This window comes from Prionailurus viverrinus, chromosome B1 (genome assembly GCF_022837055.1).
Source record: "Prionailurus viverrinus isolate Anna chromosome B1, UM_Priviv_1.0, whole genome shotgun sequence".
Taxonomy (NCBI): Eukaryota; Metazoa; Chordata; class Mammalia; order Carnivora; family Felidae; genus Prionailurus; species Prionailurus viverrinus.
In genome coordinates this window covers 42,113,774-42,135,161 of record NC_062564.1, presented here as the reverse complement: position 1 = coordinate 42,135,161, position 21,388 = coordinate 42,113,774, and the positions used below count along the sequence as shown (strand labels likewise).

General features: G+C 38.6%; 1 protein-coding gene across 1 annotated transcript in view; it reads right to left on the bottom strand.

Annotated features, from left to right (window-relative positions):
- Positions 1-2,695: 2,695 nt before the first annotated feature.
- Positions 2,696-21,388, bottom strand: part of ZMAT4 (zinc finger matrin-type 4) — a 347,902-nt gene continuing 329,209 nt past the window's right edge. Inside the window, exon 7 of the mRNA XM_047856658.1 lies at positions 2,696-2,821. Within this exon, the coding sequence (XP_047712614.1) occupies positions 2,806-2,821 (16 nt within the window). The 3' untranslated portion in view covers positions 2,696-2,805. The remainder of the gene's footprint in view (positions 2,822-21,388) is intronic.

Genomic DNA, 21,388 nt, shown 5'->3' with positions numbered 1-21,388 from the left:
GTCCTCTGTACTTAGCAGATGGTTTTATGATAATACATATTAGTGCACCGGGCTGTGGAGGTTATATATAATGAAAACTCGTTAATTTGGGTTTCACTACCATGGCATTTGTGGCAACTGGCACAGATGCTAGCCAGAAGCTGACCTCTGTACTTAAAGAAGAAAAACCCTCCGCCAAGTTAAGTGAATTGCATGACCGGGTCTGTAGGAGTATTTTGTCTCTATAAGAAGACATAGACAATTTCAACCACCTAGCAAGTATCCATTTAAATAAAAAGGAAAAAAAAAACCCTCTAATATAAGGATGCCATTAGGCTTGTGTGTTATTTTAGTTTTGCATTATTTTTGCCTCATTGGAGCAAAATTTTAATGTCAGTACTTCAGTTGACATTACTCCAAGTACTCAGGAACAGTGAAAGTATGTACCGATAATTTGGATAGTCTCTTTCAAACAGATAGGGTTCTCCCCTAGGTCCCTTGAATTGAACTTTTACAGAAAACCCCTGGACTTGTTCTTTTCTCTCCAGGAATCTCTGCTGTCATAGGGTGACTCTGTCAGTGCAGCTCCACAATGGCCAGGTCCCCCTGGGTGTCTTCCTCTCTGCCAGAATTAATTTGGCTATTTGAAAACATTTACCTTGCATCTCACTCCCATCTGTTCATGATGAATTGGAACGTAAGACATGACCTAATAAAACAAATATAGCTGTTCTACTACTACCACTATTGCTACGAATGATAAATCAGAACAGAAAGAACAATAAACAGCTAGCTTTCCAAGGAAGGTTTTTTCCGTCTAAGACTTCCCAAAATATAGATAACATTCATGGGCTCTTCCTGTTTAAAACTTAATATGTCAACTCCATTGTACATTGGAACAATAATTTCCCTTATTTATGCAAAAATAAATAAATAAATTTGAAAACAAACAAGCAAACTCTCTGGCAGGATGGATATTCACTTTCACTTGACAGGTTGCCAAGGAGAAATAGAATTTGGATGAGGAATTCTGAAGTAATCCGATTATTATATCCAGAAGCTGATCTGTAAAGGGTTTGGCATAGCTCCTTTGTATATCAAGAGATCTATGTTCATGGGCTCATCTATATTAGGTTATTAAAAAAAAAAACAACGCTTGAGAGTATGAGCTCACTCACTACACACAGACAGAAACAAAGTTTTTTTGTTTTTTTTTTTTAACTTGGCCAGTGCTTATTTTACAGCAGAATAGACAAAAAAAAAAAAAAAAAAAAAAGCACTATTTCACACATTCGCAGACAAGTCACCATTAGAGGTTTGTAGCTCTGTTGTGTGCTTTCCAAAATAGATTGCTTTCCATCGGACCCTCCTTCCTTTCCGTGGGACAGCACGTGGCTGGTGGAGCCGCTGGTCTCTGTAGGCACGGAAGCTGGCAACCCGGGTCCCTCCTGAGTGGGCCCTCTCAAGGGAATGGGACCAAATTTCAAACACCTCAATAACAACACTGTGCGTTTCTAAGTCATTTCATTTATTGCTCACTGAGTCGTAATCACCTCAGCTCTCTGTGGAAAAACAATGGATGTCCAGAAAATCCTGACACCAGGAGACCCATTGCCTGCATGGTCACAATGTACAAAGGGCAACCCCAGCCAGATCACTGAGAAGCATCATGAATAAGAAGGTAAATGTCTGGCTTTGTGGCCATCCTACAGGACACCAGATCTGGTCACGACAGAGAAGAATGAAACCCAGAGAAGGCTTTCTAATTTACACTCAGAGGCGTTCCCCATCAGAGAATAACAGTTTTCCAGTCTGCCAGTGATGTTCTTTCTGAAGTGATTGAACCTTGGCTCGGCAAGAGGACTCCAGTGAGAAACAGGAATAGGGAGACTCGCCATACCCAAGGCTGTCAATTCTTCAGAGTTTACTCAGTTCTTCTCAAATTGCCAACACCCCACGTCAAAACCCACAATTCAGGCCAACTTCATAAGAAATGTTCGTTTATTTCCCTCTCATTCTAGGGTTTGTAATTCTTCTCTTGGATGCCTTTGGGAAAACATTTCATCAAGGTCAGCTGCTATTCAGACATTTTTGCCTAAGAGGATCATCATGCAGGCAAACGGATTCTCTTCCTAAGCTATTATTTTGGCAGCTTGCAAAGAGAACTTGGCTTAACCTTGAGAAACTGTTCTTTGAATGATCAGAAAAAAAGGATGGGGATTCTTCCTTTATCCACCCTCTTTATTCTCGTTCAGATGGCAAACCCGGCTCGCAGTTTTGAAGGTGAAATGAAGGAGGAGAATTTATGTCCGTTATGTATCTTCTAACAGTGACTCATTCTGGTTCTGTGCATGTTGCTGCCAATCATGTTCAGCATGATGAACAAATAATGTTTCTTTCTTGATGGAGGTGCTCTACATCTCAGTCATCAAAGATTTCATGGAATATTTATGTGTTGAAGAAATCTAGAATAAATTGGACATTTAGATTTTCCCACTGTCTTCAAGTTTGAATGATGTTCCCACTGTTTGCTATAGGATTATAATTTAGAACATGTACTAAATAGATTATCAGGAAAGAATTTAAAAATCCATCCAGATATCATAACTTACCACAAAATTAAAAGAAAGAAAGACAAAGAAAGAAAGAAAGAAAGAAAGAAAGCTCATTCACTTCCAAAACCAAGATTAGTCATATGTTAATTTGCGAATCCTCATAAGAAATGTTCATTGTTCAAGAGAGAATCCTCCACTGGTAGTTGATAAGCAATTCTCCACGGCAGAGAAATCCTGACATTTTTTTCTCATCTCTTGATTGATGTTTTCACTACTTATTCTTCAGGCTATAAGACAGAAAGGAACACAGTCTTACCTTCTTTCATAATTATGTATTCCAACCTCCCTCTCTCCTTCCTCCCCCCCCTTTCTCTGTCTCAATCTCTCCCCCACATCACTTTAGCCATCAAATTAAAGTAAAGCTGGATTTGTATGATGAATCTTTTATATTCTAAATAACCTGTAAATATAATAGCTCAATTACCAATGTCATCTCCATGTAGGTACAAGAAAATATATGCCTCAGTCTTGTCAATCCAGATACTACATTCATTCTGTAAGTTCTAAAGATGAAATTAACCAATTGGTTTATATTTGTAATGGATTGCATATACCCATCTTTAAGTTTCAGATAGAACGACCTGTAGAACTCTCTTCTTGGGAGGGAGAACAACACTATAGAATTTGGATTTCAAATTACTATTATAAACCTCATTCTCAATTCATTCAGAATTTTCCCTGATATTGATAAATAGGAGAAATGTTTTCTGGTTTTAGTCTCAAAAAGTACTGATTTAAATTAAACAGGCTACTAATTCTTAAAGGTTTTGGGTTTTGTTTTTCTTTATAAGAAGATACTACCATTTATTTATGCCTACTGTGTGTCAAGAATTTCACACTTATTTTACTTCTAATTTAATCCCCACCTTTAATTTGGATGTCATTTCTTCCCATTTTAACGATGATAACACTGAGGCTTCAATTGGCTAAGTGAATCGGACACGTTCATACAGCTGCTTGCGGGGGGGGGGGGGGGGGAGGGGTGTTGAACCCCAGGAAAGATCAGAATCAAAAGGCAAAAGGCTTGTTGCCATTCTGTGCAGGGAATTTCTCTCACAGCATTGAACATGTCCTCTGGCTGCAACAAGGCTGCCAAAACAGTCTCGGCCTGTAGTTTACAATTATCCCTAAAGCTGTTTCTTAGAGGAGATGGTGTCAGAAACGCTGGAGCAGGTTAGAATCCTTGCATAGATTTTCCTATTCCTCTTTATTAAGAGCTAAATATGGTAGTGGAAATCTGGTAAATGAAGATTCACAAGCTACAAAGGAAAATTCTATCACTCACACGGCATATCGTGAAATTTTATTTCAAAAAAAAATGCTGTCATAGAATATTCTTAGGATCCGAATAAGTGTTTGAATGTTGTTGTAGAAGACAGACCAAAAGAAAATGGAAACTACATGTATTTCTGGGTAAAAAAAGATAGCTTTGGAATTTTTCCTTGGAATGACCCTGGTAAGCACAGCCACTTTTATTTTTTTTTTTTTATTTTTTTTTTTGCATTTTATTTTTTTTATTATTTTTTTATATATGAAATTTATTGTCAAATTGGTTTCCATACAACACCCAGAAGCACAGCCACTTTTAAATGGTAGTTATAAAAAGAAAAATCTTGTTTTGAAATCTCATATTCGATATCTGCGCCATCTGGTCATGACCTGAGGAAATTCTACAATCCTTGTCGTTTTCATGTATTAATGTGACATAAGGTTGAAAGTTTTCACTAAGCAAACAAGTATAATCTCATTTTTATAAACTGCAAAGATGAACACTTTTCAGAATAAAATGAGTTTGAAGTGCAGCACTGCCTTGTAATAGTGCAAAGACCAAACACATACGCAGCTGAGCGGCCGTAGTTATGATTACATCATTAGAGGAGACTAGAAGAGACATGGGTGTTTTTTTTTTTAAACTTATAGTAAAAGTGGTATATTAAGAACTTAATCCCATAAGGAGCAAAAATATCCCCTCTTCCTTTTTATAGTCAGAATAATTATTCAGACCCTCTCTGAACACAGAAGTAATGACAAATTAAAATGTCTTTCAATTCCATATAGCTTTTATAATTATTCATCCGTTACTCTTATTATTGCTGAAAAGCCTCCTTCATATTTTAGTCAGCATCCCATTTGATACAAAAGAACACGGACAATTTTACTGCTATTAATAAATATGCAGCCATCCAATCCAAGATGAAAATTCTTTTTCATCTGAGAGATAAGCTGCATAATTCATGTATTTTCAGAAATTTCTTTAAATAGAAATTGAAGAAAGGCATAGGGAAAAAGAATTCATTACATAGTTGCCATTTGTGGTGAGGGACAGTGTCTGTTCTCACAGAGTCTGAGAGTTAATTCAATTTGAAGAGAATTTCAATTGCCCTGTATATGTACCAACATACTCATAGAGCCGACTTTAGTTTTGACATCTATCATCATAAAAATGATATAACATAGCTGCCACTTGACTTAAAAAAATGTAACAGAAGGTTACTAGGTACTTTTCTTCAGGTCTTGGAATGCAGTTAGAAAAACTTCACAGCAATTTGGAATGGGTGCCTCGCTTTCCAAAAAGAGAACTGTCCATGTCAGTGAAGCATGGGGCTCCATCTGACTTCCGTGAGTTCCAGCCCCTGTAGGAAGGAGTTCCTGACACATGGAGATGGCCTTGCAGGGTAGGCCCGCATTCCCAAGACCCCACGCCAAATGAGAAGCACTCTTGCAGGACCAGTTCAGTAAAAAAAGCTTCTGTTTGTACTAGTTGCCTTTTTGCCCATTCAGACCTGGAAGGTTCAGAGGGGGTGGTGTTCCAGACTGGGCCTGAGTTTAGCCTTATGTACACTGGTAAGGATTTCTTTCATTCTTTTGTTTTCACGTGAAGTATAGTTGACCCACAATGTTACACTAGTTTCAGGTGTACAACTTAGCCATTCAACCGCTCTACACATTATGCTATGCTCCCCAGCTCCCCACAGTGCAGCTACCATCTGTCACTGTACAACGCTATTACAATACCATTTACAATATTCACCATGCTCTACCTTTCAGCCCCATGATTTATTTAGTCCATACTTGGACGCCTGTATCTCCCACTTGCTTCCTCCCATCTTGCCCCCTTTCCTTCTACTTTCCCCTCTGGCAACCACCAGTTTGTTCTCTGAGTTTACGGTTCTGCTTCTGCTTTTTAAAATATTTCTTTGGGGTACCTGGGTGGCTCAGTTGGTTAAGCGTCCAACTTCAGCTCAGGTCATGATCTCACAGTTCATGAGTTTGAGCCCCACATCAGGCTCTCTTCTGTCAGCACAGAGCCCTCTGTCTCCCTCTCCCTTTGCCTCTCCCCCACCCATGCACACACACACACACACACACACTCTCTCTCTCTCTCTCTCTCTCTCAAAATAAACATTAAAAAATATTTCTTTGTTCATTTGTGTTTTAGATTCCACATATAAGTGAAATCACATGGGGGTATTTGTCTTTTCTGTCAGAATTATTTCAATAAGCAATACCTCTAGGTTCAACTATATTGTCACAAATGGCAAGATCTCCTTCTTTTTACCTAGAGAAGAATTTTTAATACCAAAATTGAACTGTTCTTACTATGGAAGATGACCAGAAACATGTGCGGTCTTTCTGAGATGTTATCAAGGTCAGGGAAAGGGGTGTGGAATGTGTTCTGAGCAGTGTGTATGGAGATGGTTACTGGAGAAAAATTGATGTGACTACCTCACACTAAATGTAAACTATTCAGTAAACCAATTAAAAAACTAAGCAGAGTATCCTTAGTCATAATGAAGCCTGGTTTCTGACACTAGACAGCAAGTTTACAGGGACATAAGAAATGAAATCATGAAATCATGGACCACAGCTTCTACAAAATGATGGGGCCAGAATGAGTTAGGTTTGTTGGATGAGGAGGAGCTATGTTCCAGACATTTTCCACACACATGTTGTTGAACAATCATGACTTTGATATGCTGCCTGAGATGTTCAATCTGCTGCCTGAGATGTGCCATGAATGACATCTGAGCACTGTCAACTTTGCTCATTTTATCACCATAGGGCAAAGATAAACCAAATTAAACTAGATTTCCCAAATCAAGCCTCCCTCAATTTTGATTCTTTCCTTTCTTGCATTCCCTAACTTGGCGAACAAGAACTCAAGGCGGAAATTCAGTGTCTCCCTGGCCCATTTCTTTTTCTCCCCCACCCCATAACAAATCAACCACAAGTCTTACTGGCCTCCTATTTTACTCTGAAATACGGCATGTCCTCTGCACCTCCCACCCATGGCCTCTTCTGGGCCCTTGACATTACACTCTGCTTCTATCTGGCACCTTTGCAACCAGCTCTGCTGTGTCATCACACTGGTGTTACAGTGTTTCACTAGGTTCCTACTGGAGAAAAACGTAATAAACAAAGGTCATTTTGTGATATGGCCAGGGCTTCTCCTCCAGCTCGATCTTTTCATCAATGACCCTGTAATCATTCTAAAATCCCATCACGGACGTTTCTGAACCTGCCACACTCCCATGTGCTTTTACAGTTTGTATAAGTGCTTCCTTCTGCCTGGGAACTCATCCTTCACTCCTAGCCTTGCCCAGATTTCCCCATTCCTTTTAGTGGAAGCATGCTTCCTTTAAATATCCTTCCTCTAACTTACCCTGCCCCAACCAAATGCATTTGGAATATTTTGAGCCGCCACTAGGGAGTAGAGAACAAAACCTCAAGAAAATGCCCAAGCCACAGCAAGTGGTCAGTAAACTGCTGTGACAAAGGATGCAGCGTGTCCTGCTTCTGAGAGTCGTGAATGGCAGGGAATGAGGTGGGTTGGAGAAGAAAGAGGAGAAGAGAAAAAATGTGGGAGAAAAGATGAAGCATGGAGAGAACGGAACAAGGAAAATGGACTTCTGGGCATGGTGCTACCTCTGTGTGATGCCCAAATCTTTGAAATTTGTCTAAACAAATAAAATACTTGCAAAATGTTAGTTGTTAGTGGGAGTTTATGTAGTCTGAGTGATAGGGGTGGGGGTGGAGGGGAGAAGCACTCAAAGTTACAGGGACAGAAAGATGTAGAAAGACCATAAGACACCAGGAGTTAAAAACACTGGCAGGATGAAATTCTCCAAATCCTTCTTGGAAAAATAAATCCTGTGTATTTATAACCCACTGAATAAATAAATCATTCAAGATTCAAGAATCAGGCTAATTCAGAGAAAAGTCAGCTATTACGAACATTCAAGAAACTGTGAATATTCAGAAGTATAGGATATTTAAAATGAATGCAGGTCTATTACTTCCTAATACACATAGACTAGCAAAACTGACAAGAATGATTTGTAATTAACTTACCAAAACACCTAAGAAAACAAGCCTCCTCTGTTTATATAGAATTTGCATTGTTTATATGCAAATGAATGCTCCTGAAGTACTTGAGAACAATTTATTCCCTTAAGAAGGCAAATATTCTCTCTATAATCTTGTTTACACTATTCATTTGCTTTGCAAAACATTTTTTATGAAATCACAAAATAATGAAATGTGAGAGTTCGAAGGACCCCAGGGATCATATAGGAAAGTCCAAAGTACTCATTTTATAGATGAAAAATTCAACAGAACCCCTGACACACTCATTTACCCCTAGCATTTCTGAGGCCTGCATGCTCACATCCCAATCCCCCTAATTTGGGGGACTCCATTCTTTCTACGATGGGTGCTAGCCACAACTGAGGCAGATGCAAACAGAACAAGGAAGTTACAAAGTGTTAGTTAGGCTTTGGGGCATCGCCAGGACCCATCAGCCTCCTAGATCGAGGTGAGAGTCCAGTACCCCTTTTCCATTCACTTATAGATCGGGAGGCCTGGTTAGTCTCAGTTTGCTTCTAAGCCTCACTAAGTTCCTACTCTGTCTCCTGCAAGAAATCTTTCCTGACTCCCACTTCCCTACCCATCCTAGTTAGGACCCATCCCAAGTGCTTTCTTCTATTGTTTCTGTAACCACATCATATTGCCATCTTGTGTTTACTATCTGTCCTCCCTCCAAAGAAGCCTGGGACTTCTGTATTTTCAATGCTCGCAATAAGTGCTGACAGAGTAAAAGCTTATCCTTCTCCAAAGAAACACATGAGACCAGAGAAGGAATCAATTGGTACATTGGGAAAAAGCCTAACTCCCAGCTACTACATTCCTCAGTTCCTGCTCTATCTTGGGCAAATCCATTTCCAGCCTTCATTCACAGATAAGAAAAACAATTAAGAATTCAAAGCATCTCTATTATCTCTGTCTTCTAGTCTTACAGGTTCGAAGGGCTTGTGATTTAAAGTCAGAAAACTTGATTTTAAACTCCAACACTATTGCTAGTTGGATATTTATGTACTGTATATTTATGTTATTAGTTTCATTTTATCCATCAATAAAACAAAGACATCCATAATATCTTTCCTATAGGAGTGTCATGAGAACTAAATGAGATAATACATATGAATATGTCCAGTAACTACAAAAAATTTAGAGATTTTTCTCTTTACCCTTGCTCCTAATCACTTGAAAATAAATTTCTGATGTAGCTGCTATATCTACTATATAATAAGAAATTGTTTTTTTTTTTGTCCCAGGTTCTTGGGGTGGAGATTCAAAGCCCTTGGAATTTCCCACTTATTAGGAGTACCTTTGTTTTTTGGTTTTTGGTTTTGGTTTTGGTTTTTAACATTTACAAAGTTACATTTGGCTTTTTTCCCTGTGTTTATTTATTTTTAATTGAAGTATAATTGATGTACAATGTTATATTAGTTTCAGGTGTAAAGCATAGTGATTTCAGCAGTATATACATCACGAAATACTCATCATGATAAAAACAGTTACCTTCTGTCACCACACAAAGTATAGTCAACTAATGTATGACAAAGGAGGCAATAGCATTACCGTGGGGAAGAACAAAGCTGGAGGTATCACAATTTCAGATTTCAAGATATATTACAAAGCTGTAGTAAACAAAATAGTATGTTACTGGCACAAAATATAGACACACAGAGCAATGGAACAGAATAGAGAGTCCAGAAATAAACCCACACTTATGGTCACTTAATCCATGGCAAAGGCAACAGGACATATAGTGGGAAAAAGTCTTTTCAACAAATAGTGTTGGGAAAACTGGACAGCTATATGCAAAAGAATGAAACTGGACCACTTTCTTATACCATACACAAAAATAAACTCAAAATAGATTAAAGACCTAAATGTGACACCAGAAACCATAAAACTCCCAGAAAAAAAAAAAAAGGCAGCAACCATGTTGACATCAGCCATAGAAACATTTTTCTGGATCTGTTTCCTCAGGCAAGGGAAACAAAAGCAAAAATAAAACAATTGGGACTACATCAAACTAAAAAGCTTTTGCACAGGAAGAAAGCCATCAATGAAATGATAGGAGTGCCTTTGTTATTCTTGGTGGGCTCTGACAGCTCATGCTAATGAGGTGACTCATGGTGAGTCCCTACATAATTTCAAGATGAAGGCTGGCCATGCCGGAAAGATCCACCATGTGATCAGAGGGGTTGAGGCTTTGAGCCAAATGATATTATCATGACCTCTGCAGAGGGGAGGAGGACTGTAGAGTTCAGTGATGTGGCCAATGATTTAATCAATCGTGTCTAAGTAACAAATCCACAATAGAAATTCTGGACACTGAAGTTGTCAGAGAGTGAGCTCTCTACCATCAAATGACAGACCTCAAATCCAAGATCTAGCACTTAGTAGCTCTATGGTCTTTATTTCAGTTTCCTGATCCATTAGATGGGGATGATATAATAATAGCAGAGATTTCACAGGCTGCTATGGAGATGAAATGAGTTAGTACATATTATATACTCGTCCATATGGAACAACAAATCAGTGTTGTCTCTTACTATAATTATTAGTACTAGTATCACTTGGCTACATGGGCCTCTGCATTAGGCTAAGTAGATTTCTGTGTCTTCTGTAATTGGCAGAAAGAAAGGATGTTGAAGTGAGATATGCTTTCTCACTACCTACCCAAGGGCAGCTTTAGTTCTACATGTTTCCAGTTGAAGAATCATGGAAAACAATGGCATATAGCACAAAGATAGTGGGGGTGGGATGAATGCTAATATTTGATGGGTGCACAATGTTCCCTCCTGCCAAAAAAAAAAAAAGGCTAAGATTGTGCAGGCTATACTGTCCACTATCATACCCAGTCTACAGGTGACTATTTAAATATAAAATAATTAAAACTGCATACAATTAAAAATTCAGTTCCTCAGTCACACTGGCCACATTTCAAGCACTCCATAGCTACACGTAGCTAGTAGCTACTGCACTGTATAGAATAGATACAAATCATTTCCATCATCACAGGGGATTCTACCAGACAGTGCTGGTCTAGAACCACCAAAAGTATTTGAAATCAGATATGTTTTGAAATACAAACCATATTTCTTTTATATGTTCTTTTATGTATATTTATATATAGATACATATATACACAATTATGTTATATATATTTTATATAATTGAATTATGATTAATATACAGTAGTATATTAGTTTCAGGTATACAATACAATTCTATACATACTCGGTGCTCATGATAAGTGTACTCTTAATCCCCTTCACCTATCCATCCATCTTCTTACCCACATCCCTCTGGCAACCACCAGTTTATAATCTATATTTAAAAGTCTTATTTTTTTTGTCTGTGTTTTCCATTGTTCATTTGTTTTGTTTCTTAAGTTCCACATACACATGAAAGCACATGGTATTTGTCTTTCTCTGACTTATTTCACTTATGTAGCATTATACCCTCCAGATGCACCTGTATTGTTGCAAATGACAAGATTTCATTCTTTTCCATGGTTTCGCATCTTCCTTATCCATTCATCTATGGCATTTTTTATTTTTTATCTTTTTAGGAACCTCCACACTGTTTTCCACAGTGGCTACACCAGTTTACATTCCCACTAACAATGCCTGAGGGTTCCTTTTCCTCCATAGCCTCACTGACACTTGTTGCTATTGTTATTGTTCCTGTGTTTTTCATTTTAGTCACTCTGACAGGTGTGAGGTGATATTTCATTGTTGTTTTTATTTAATGCTTATTTATTTTTGAGCGAGTGGGGTAGGGGCAAAGAGAGAGAGGACAGAGGATCCAAAGTGGGCTCTCTGCTGACAGCCGACAGCCTGATGTGGGGCTCAAACTCACAAACAGTGAGATTATAACCTGAGATGAAGTCATATGCTCAACCAACTGAGCCACCCAGGCACCCCATTCATTGTGTTTTGATTTGCATCCCTGATGATTTAGTGATGTTGAGCATCTTTTCACATATCTTTGGTCATCTGCATGTCTTTTTGGGAAAAATGTCTATTCATGTCATTGCCTATTTTTAATTGGATCGTTTGTGGGATTTTTGGTGTTAATGTAGAAGTTCTTTGTATGTTTTAGATATTAACCCCTTATCAGATATGTCATTTGTAAATATCTTCTCCTATTCAGTAGATTGCCCTTTTGTTTTGTTGATGGTTTCCTTCACTAGGCAAAAGCTTTTTATTTTGGTATAGTCCAAATAGTTTAACTTTGCTTTTGTTTCCCTTGCCAAAGGAGACATATCTAAAAAAAATGTTTCTATGGCTAGTGTAAAAGTGGTTACTGCCTATGTTTTCTTCTGGGAATTTTATAGTTTTGGGTCTCACATTTAGGTCTTTAATCTATTTTGAGTGTGTGTGTGTGTGTGTGTGTGTGTGTATGTGTGTGGTATAAGAAAGTTGTCTCATTCTTTTGCAGGTAGCTGTCCGGTTTTCCCAACACCATTTGTTGAAGAGAACTTTTCCCATTGTATATTCTTGGCTCCTTTGTTGTAGATTAATGGATCATAAAGGTGTGGGCTTATTTCTTGGCTCTCTAATCCATTCTGTTGATCTATGTGTCTATTTTTTGTGATAGTATCATACTGTTTTGATTACTACAACTCTGTAGTGTATCTTTAAATCTGGGATTGTGATACCTCCAGTTTTGTTCTTTTTCAGTATTGCTTTGGCTTTTTGAGGTCTTTTGTGGTTCCACACAAATTTCAGGATTATTTAGGTGTGCCTGGGTGGCTCAGTCAGTTAAGCTCCGACTTTGGTTCAGGTCATGATCTCACAGTTCATGGGTTTGAGCCCCATGTCAGGTTCTGTGCTGACAGCTCAGAGCCTGGAGCCTGCTTCAGATTCTCTGTCTCCCTCTCCTTCTGCCCCTCATCCACTCATGCTCTGTCTCTCTCAAAAATAAACAAACATTAAAAAATTTTTTTAATTTAAAATTCAAATTTCATGATTATTAGTTCTACGTCTGTGAAAACTATTGTTTGCATTTTTATAGAGATTGATTGCATTAAATCTATAGATTGCTTTAGGTAGTATGGATATTTTAACAATATTGGTTCTCCCAATCCATGAGCATGGAATATTTTTTCCATTTGTTTATATCATCCTCAATTTCTTTCATCAGAGTTTTATAGTTTTTGGAATACAGGTCTTTCACCTCCTTCGTTCAGTTTACTCCTACATATGTTATTCCTTGGTGGTTCAATTGTAAATGAGATTATTTTAAAATTTCTGTTACTTCATTATTAGTGTATAGTAATGTAACAGATTTTTGTATGTTGATTTTGTATCCTGTAACTTCACTGAATTCATTAATCAGTTCTAGCAATATTTTGGTAGAGTCTTTAGGGTTTTCTATATACAGTATCATGATATCCACAGATACTGAAAGTTTTACTTCTTCCTTATCAATTTAGATGCCTTTTATTTCTTTTTCCTGTCTGATTGTTGTGGCTAGGACTTCCAGTACTATGTTGAATAAAAGTGGTGAGAATGGACATCCTTGTCTTATTCCTCATCTTAGAGGAAAAGTTTTCAGTTTTTCACCATTATGATGTTAGCTATGGGTTTCTCATATATGGCTTTCATTAAATTGAGGTATGTTCCCTCTAATCCTACTTTGTTGAGAGAGTTTATCATGAATGTATCTTGTACTTTGTCAAATGCTCTTTCTGCATCTAGTGAGATATTCATATGGTTTTATATCCTTTATGTTGTTAATGTGATACATCACATTGGTTGATTTGCAAATATTGAACCACCTTGCATCCTTGGAATAAATCCCACTTAATTGTGGTGAATGATTTTTTAAATGTATTATTGGATTCGGTTTGCTAATATTTTGTTGAAGATTTTTGCATCTATGTTCACCAGAGATATTGGCCTTGTAGTTTTCTTTTTTGTAGTATCTTTATCTGGTTTTGGTATCAGGGTAATGCTGGCCTCATGGAATTATTTTGGAAATTTTCCTTCCTCTTCTAAATTTTGGAATAGTTTGAGCAGAAAAGGTATTAACTCTTTAAATGTTTGGTTGAATTCACCTGCAAAGTCATCTATTTCTGGACTTTCATTTGTTGAGAGTTTTTGATTACTGATTCCATTTTATTGTCAGTAATCAGTCTGTTCAAATTTTCTATTTCTTCCTGATTCAGTTTTGGAAGGTTAAAGGTTCCAGGAATTTATTCATTTCTTCTAGGTTGTCCAAACATTGACATATAATTTTTCATGTATAATGCATAATCCTTTGTATTATATATAATCCTTGGTATTGCTGTTCTGTTGGTTGTTATTTCTCCTCATTTCTGATTTTACTTACTTGAGTCTTTTCTCTCTCTCTCTTTTTCAGGAGTCTGACTAATGGTTAATCAATGTTATTTATCCTTTCAAAGAACTATGTCCTGGTTTCATTGATCTATTCTACTGTTGTTTAGACTCTTTTTCACTTATTTCTGTTCTAATATGATTTTAATCTTTTCTGATTTTGTTGAGACTTGTTTTGTAATCTAAAATGTGATTTATTCTGGAGAAGATTCCATGTACATTTGAAAAGATGATGTATTCTGCTGTTTTGGATGGAATGTTCTGAATATATCTGTTAGATCCATCTAAACCAAAGTGTCATTCAAAGCTATTGTTTCTTTGTTGATTTTCTGTCTAATGATCCATCCACTGATGTTAAGTGGAGTGTTAAAGCCCCCTACTAAAAGTATATTACTATCAATTTGTTCTTTTATATCTGTAAATGGTTGTATTTGGGTGTTCCCATGTTGGGTGTGATTGTTATATCTTCTTGTTAAATCGTTCCCTTTATTATTGTGCAGTATCCTTCTTTATCTCATGTTACAGTCTGTTTTAAAATTCATTTGCCTGATATAAGTATTGCTAGACTTATACCTGGGTTTCTCTTTGCTTCTATTTGTATGGTAAATGTTTTTCTATCTCTTTACTTTCAATACGCAAGTGACTTCAGGTCTGAAGTGAGTCTCTTGTATGCAGCAGAGATGAGTCCTGCTTTTTTATCTATTCAGTCACCTCTGTCTTTTGAGTAAAGCATTTAGTTCATTTACATTCAATGTAATTATTGATAGGTATGTACTTACTGTCATTTTGTTACTTGCTTTATGGTTGTTTTTGTGGTTCCTCTGTTCCCTTCTTCTCTTACTCTCTTCCCTTGTGGTTTGATGGCTTTCTTTAGTAATATGCTTGGATTAGTTTCTCTTTATTTTTCACATATCTGTTTTAGGTTTCCAGCTTTTCATCTGTGGTTACCATTAGGTTGACATATAACATCCCATGCACATAGCAGTCTATATTAAGTTGATGGTTGCTTAGGTTTAAACCCATTCTAAAGCCCTACATTTTTACTCTCTCCTCATGTTTTACATATATGGTGTCATAATTTCTATCCTTTTATTTTGTGAGTCCCTTGATTGACTTTTATACATATAATTGATTTTATTCCTTTTGTGCTTTAATCTCCATACTGTTTTTAAATTTTTTTTAATGTTTATTCACTTTTGAGAGACAAGAATGCAAGCAGGGGTGGGGCAGAGAGAGAGGGAGACACAGAATCCGAAGCATCCTCCAGGCTCTGAGCTGTCAGCACTGAGCCTGATGCAGGGCTCAAATTCATGAACCACAAGATCATGACCTGAGACGAAGTCGGGCACTTAACCAACTGAGCCACCCAGGCACTCCTCCATAGTGTTTTTATAAATCATTAATCTACAACTTTTATTAAGTTTGTATTTACCTGTGAAAAATTTTTTCCTTTAATAATTTTCTCTTTTTTTAAGTGTATTTATTTATTTTGAGAGAGAGAGAGTGTGTGTGTGTGTGTGTGTGAGCAGCCAAGGGGCAGAGAGAGAGGGAGAGAGAGAGAGAATCCCAAGCAGGCTCCACACTGCCAGCACAGAGTCCAATGTGGCCTTGAACTCACAAACTGTGAGATCATGACCTGAGCTGAAACCAAGAGTCAGACACTTAACTGACTGAGCCACCCAGGTGTCCCCCTTTCATAATTTTCTCACTATTTTTCTTTACACTCAAAGACTTCCCTTTAACATTTCTTGAAAGGCTAGATCTATTTTTCTATTCTGAACAAGAGCCTTATTGGGTGAAATATTTTTTGCTGCAAGTTTCCTCCTTTCATCACTTTTAATATATTATGTCATTCATTTCTGGCCTGCAAAGTTTCTGCTGAAAAATCAGCTGATAGTCTTATAGGGTTTCTCTTGTATAAAATTATTTTCTTTTCACCCATTGCCTTTAAAATTCTTTTTCATTACTTTTGTCATTTTAATTTCTATGTGTCTTGGGTGAACCTTCTTGGGTAGGTTTTGTTGGGGCTCTCTGTGCTTCCTGGATCTGGATTTCTGTTTCTCTCCCCAGGTTAGGAAAGTTTTCAGCTATTATTTCTTCAAATAAGTTTTCTGCCCCCTTTCCCCTCTATTCTCCTTCTGGGATCCCTATAATGCAAATGTTATTATACTTGATGATGTAGCTGAGTTCCCTTAATCTATTCTTGTTTTATTAATCTTTATTCTTTTTGTTATTCAGCTTAGTTGCTTTCCATTACTCTGTCTTCCAGGTTGCTGATCTGTCCTGCTTTCTCTAGTCTACTAGTTATTCCCTCTTGTGTATTCTTAATTTCAGCTATTGAGTTCTTCATCTCTGATTGGTTCTTTTTTATATTTTCTATCTCTTTGTTGAAGGTCTCACTGAGGTCCTCCACTCTTTCCTCAAGTCCAGTAAGTATCTTTATGACCATTACCTTGAACTCTCTATCAGGTAGATTGCTTATTTCCATTTCATTTAGCCCTTTGGTGTGATTTTGTCACACTCTTTCACTGGGGACATATTCCTCTGTATTTTCATTTTTTCTAATTCTCTGTGTTTGTTTCTATGTATTAGGAAAGTCATCCACGTCCCCGATCTTGGAAGTAGTGGTCTTATGAAGAAGAGGTCCTGTAGTGCCCTGCAGTGCAGTGTCCCCTGTCCACCAGAACCAGGTGACTCAGAGGTGTCTCATATATTTTGTGCACCATTATGTTGTGATTGAAATGCTTTTGCCTTCAATCCAGTCATCTGCAATGGCCCCCTTTGCCTGTTGCAGACCGGGTTTGGTCCTTGTGCCTTAAGAGACCAGTCTGGGTCTGCCTTGGTCTTGTAGTTGGGTCAGATCAGATGTCTTCCCTCAGTCTGTCTGTTGGGGTTGCAGTGACTCCAAACTACAGGGTTCTCTTATTTCCCTGTCCCCTGTGAGGTTTTTGTTGGTGGGAAATGCCAAAAGTGAGATCAGATGTCTGCCACTAACTCATTGCTAGGGGTACAGTCAAACTGATGTGTGGTTACCTTCCCCTTTTCCTAGGACAAGAATCATGTTGGAGTAGTGCTGGCCACTATTGGGGCTGCTTGTAGAATTTCAGGTGCCATCTTGGAGGGACTCCCACCAAGTGGGGCAGGTTGGATGGTACAGATCTACAGGAGAACACACAGGCAGGGTAAGCTGTTAGCAAGCTATGTGTGAGTGTTTGCACACTGGTTCTGGCAGGTTTCCAGATATCTAGGCTGAAGGTTGGGGGGTGAGGAGAAATGGCACCCACTAGCTCTTTTGTTCTTGGAGAAGTTTCATAAAGATCCTCCGCATCCAGTGCATGTTCTGAGATCAATAAATAAATATCTTTCCAGTATACCCCAAGTGTTTTCAGCTGCTGCTTCTATGCTGTATCTTCACAGGATTGTTTGTTATGCTGGCTGTTTAAGTGCAGGGACTCAGTTTCCTACTGCTCTGTGGCTCTCACAGAGCTAAGCCTGCTGAAATTTAAAGTACTCAGAGTTAAGCCTCACTCATTGTAAAAACTCACATAGTTAAGCCCCTCTGGTTTTTGATGCCAAATATTATAGGGACTCATCTTTTCAGTAGAGGTCTCTCCTGTCTGGGGTACAGGCGTGTGGTCTGCTCCTCACCCTTCTCTGTGCTCTTGGTGTCCCTCCTGTCTGTGGTTGGTCTCACAGGGAGTTTGGCTCCTGAATGTGTCTCTGTTCCTCCTACCATTTTCGATGTGGTCTCCTCTCTATGATTAACTGCAGAGGGTCTGTTCTGATAGTCTTTCAGTTATTTTCTGGGTTAGTTACACTGCTGTGGCTGTGATCTAGGTGTACCTATGGGATAAGGTAAGCTTAGGATTCTCCTACTCTGCTATCTTCCCAGGCTCCCTGCCAAATTCATTTTTTTTTAAAGTCCTACAATCATGTAAATTCCATTAATTTTTCTCAAAATGCAAGATAAAATGAAAAATAATGGAGAGAATGCCTGCTATTATGCTCAAATAATGTGTAGCTTCTCTCAAACATTTTAGTGACTGTAAGTTTAGGAATTAGGAGAGAGGAAACGTCCAAACCCTTGAGATGCTGTCCTCCTTTCCTTCCACTCATATGCAAATGTCCTGGGGTATGTGCCTTTTGAGAACCTGGAGGCCAACAATTCCAAATGACTCTTAGTATGCCCAGGTCAGCAACTGTAGAGGTGGAAAGCCACTCCTCAAGCTGGCCCTTGGGCAGATAGGAATTGAAGTCCGTGAAGCAGAGTAGTAGAAACAAAGGAATGAGCTGGCAGAAGCATGTGTTGGTGGGGTATGTAGGGAGCTCATGGGAAAGGGAAGGACAGGAGACTGAAATGATAAAAACAGAAAAGAAATACTGTGTGAGGCTGATTGCTAGGAAGGAGACTGGGAAGTGTGGTGGGATGAGATGTAGCCAGTTTTCAGGGAGAGACGCCAGGCTGGGATGGAGAGAAAGAGGTCTAGAAGAGAGGAGGCATGGGGTCTGTACCAATGCAAGAGTCACTGAGGGGTCAGGGAGGACTCAGGTACCCTGACTGGCCTGCTGGTGGTAAAAATAATACTACAATGATAATGCAATTTTCATACTAGTTATTTGACAATTATTATATTATTATCAAAACCCCAAAACAAGTGAACTCAGAAAGAGCCTTCAATTTAAAATCTAGGGCTGGAATTACCACTAAATGGCTATGTTGAAAGTGTAGCTTCATCTGGGAAACCTCAACTTCTTCAGCTATTCAATGGAGAAATGGGCAAAGCCATTCTCCAGGATCTCTCACCTCCAACATGCTGAAATCCTGGGGCCAGGCCAACGTCGCTGCCATGGAGACAGACTCAATCCTTTAAGACATTCAATTCCAAGTTCAGCAGTTTTCTGTCAGCTCATCTAAATTATAGCAAACTCCAAAATGACAAATCCACAGATAAAGAGGATTCTGTACTAATTTTCTTTTCCTTTCTCCCCCCCCCCCGCCCCCTTCAGGCTCAGAGTTTATTTGTTAACCAGCACCAACTATAAACAGTCAACCCTTTCAGAAGATGCTCAAATCCACTACTGAAAGTTGTCAGTACATTTTGTAAACAGAGCAAAACTCTGTCTTATACATAGGCCAAAGAAGGGATCAAGAAAGTCAGCATGTGCTCACAGAAAGTCTCTGGGAAGCCGTGGACTGATGCAGCATCCTCCAGAGCACCTGGGTTGGTTCTGGACCAAAACAACAAATCACAGACTACAAAAGTCCTTGCAGTGTCTATAATAGGCAAAGTCAATGATGTAGAGAGAATTGAGGCACATGTAGAAATCCTCCTAGTGAAAGGATCCTCCCATCATGATCCCCACTCCAAATAACTATATCCTCTATATTGTCCCTGCAGGACTTCTATGATGCAGAGTGGGGTACACTGGGGTAGTCTGGAGTCCTGGTGCCATGAGACACCATCTAAATCATGCAACAGATGTAAAATGACTCATCTTCCTTGAGCCCCAGGTCTCTATTCTCTAAACTGAGGTTAAGACAACTCCTGCATAGGACTTTGGTGACAAATAAATGGATTAATGAAAGCCCTTTGTAAATGGTAAAATTAGTGGAAAAACTATTCAAATGTAAATAATTAGAGTTATAACTTTATATAACCATATGACTTTAATACTCTTTAAAGTCTATGGTGTATTTTTTAATTGAGATAATGTAGTGGGAATAGCATATTAGCTAACTATAGCATTGTCAATGGTTTGCTTGTAAGATGAATCTATCACTACACACCTCTAAGTGTCCAAGGACTTGAATCTAATACTTGAACTATTGGAAACAAGATATTTATCAGACTGGGGGTTCTAAAAACATAGGAACTACAAAGGGCAATGAAGTCAGAGGGGGTGGAGAGTGGGGGGTGGGGAGAAGAGCAGGGAGATGCCACAGGGAGCATATGTATTTATTCCCAGGGTTTGGGGAGAGGGACAGCTGTTAAAGTACATATTCCACCTGACAATTTTGTCTTGACCAGCACTAATGAACTTGGTGATCTTGCCCAGGAGTTTTTCAAGCTGTGTTGCAGCCTCTCCTTACTGCTTACAGTAAACTGCAAGAGTGACAGATTGATGGAAGAACTGTTACACAAAAAGGAGCCAAGATTTGATGATTTTGAAAATTCTCAGCTTCTCTAGATAGCAAAAGATGCTAAAATTAAGAAATGGCTTCCAGGTTGCCAGGAAAATGTGGTCTAGAAATAAAGCTGAATGAGACAGCATTGCCCTTGGTTAGGACTTCAAAAAGATCGAAGGATCAGACCATTAGTGGATCCCACACAAGGGGCTGCTGAAGAGAGTGAGGGCACTACATACAAGTTGTCTCGGGAACAATAGGACCCCTGGGAAGTATGAGGACTTTTGTTTCAGCCTTCTCAACAAAATCCAAACTAGAGAAAAGCTTTTCTCTAAGAGATTTCAGGATGTGACTTTTTTTTTTCTAGTACAGCAAACCCCAATAAGATTCACAGAAATCTCTCAGAGTTTTTGAGAAAATTAGATCAGCAGAAACAGTGGTATTTTGGATTTAAAGGAGTAGAGACAATAAAAAATGAGGTCGGCCGACCCTAGAAAGTCTACTGGCAAGAAGCAAGCCCACCAAACTAGCTGGATACAAACGTGCACAGGCTTTCATGAAAAAGGATGGCCCAGAGGGCAGACCAAGGTAAGCAGCATCTGATGGGTGCTTTCCAAAGATCCTTGCATCCTGGTATCCTTGTCCTGTTGAGATCCCCTCCCTTTGAGTGTGGACTGGATCCAGTGACTTGCTTCTAACAAATGGAATATGGACAGTATTATTGCTAGATCAGGTTATAAAACACTGTGATTTCCATCTTGTTACCTCCCACACTGTCTGTTGCCGTGTTGCTTGTTCAGATTGTTATGAGCTGTCCATGCCCAGAAATGCCTCTGGCCAGTATGTCATAAGGAATAGAGACCCTCATTCCAACCACTCACCAGGAACCAGATCCTGCCAACAATCACCTGAGTGAGACTGTAGACAGATTCACCCCTAGGGCAGGCTTGACTAAAGCTTTAGAAGAA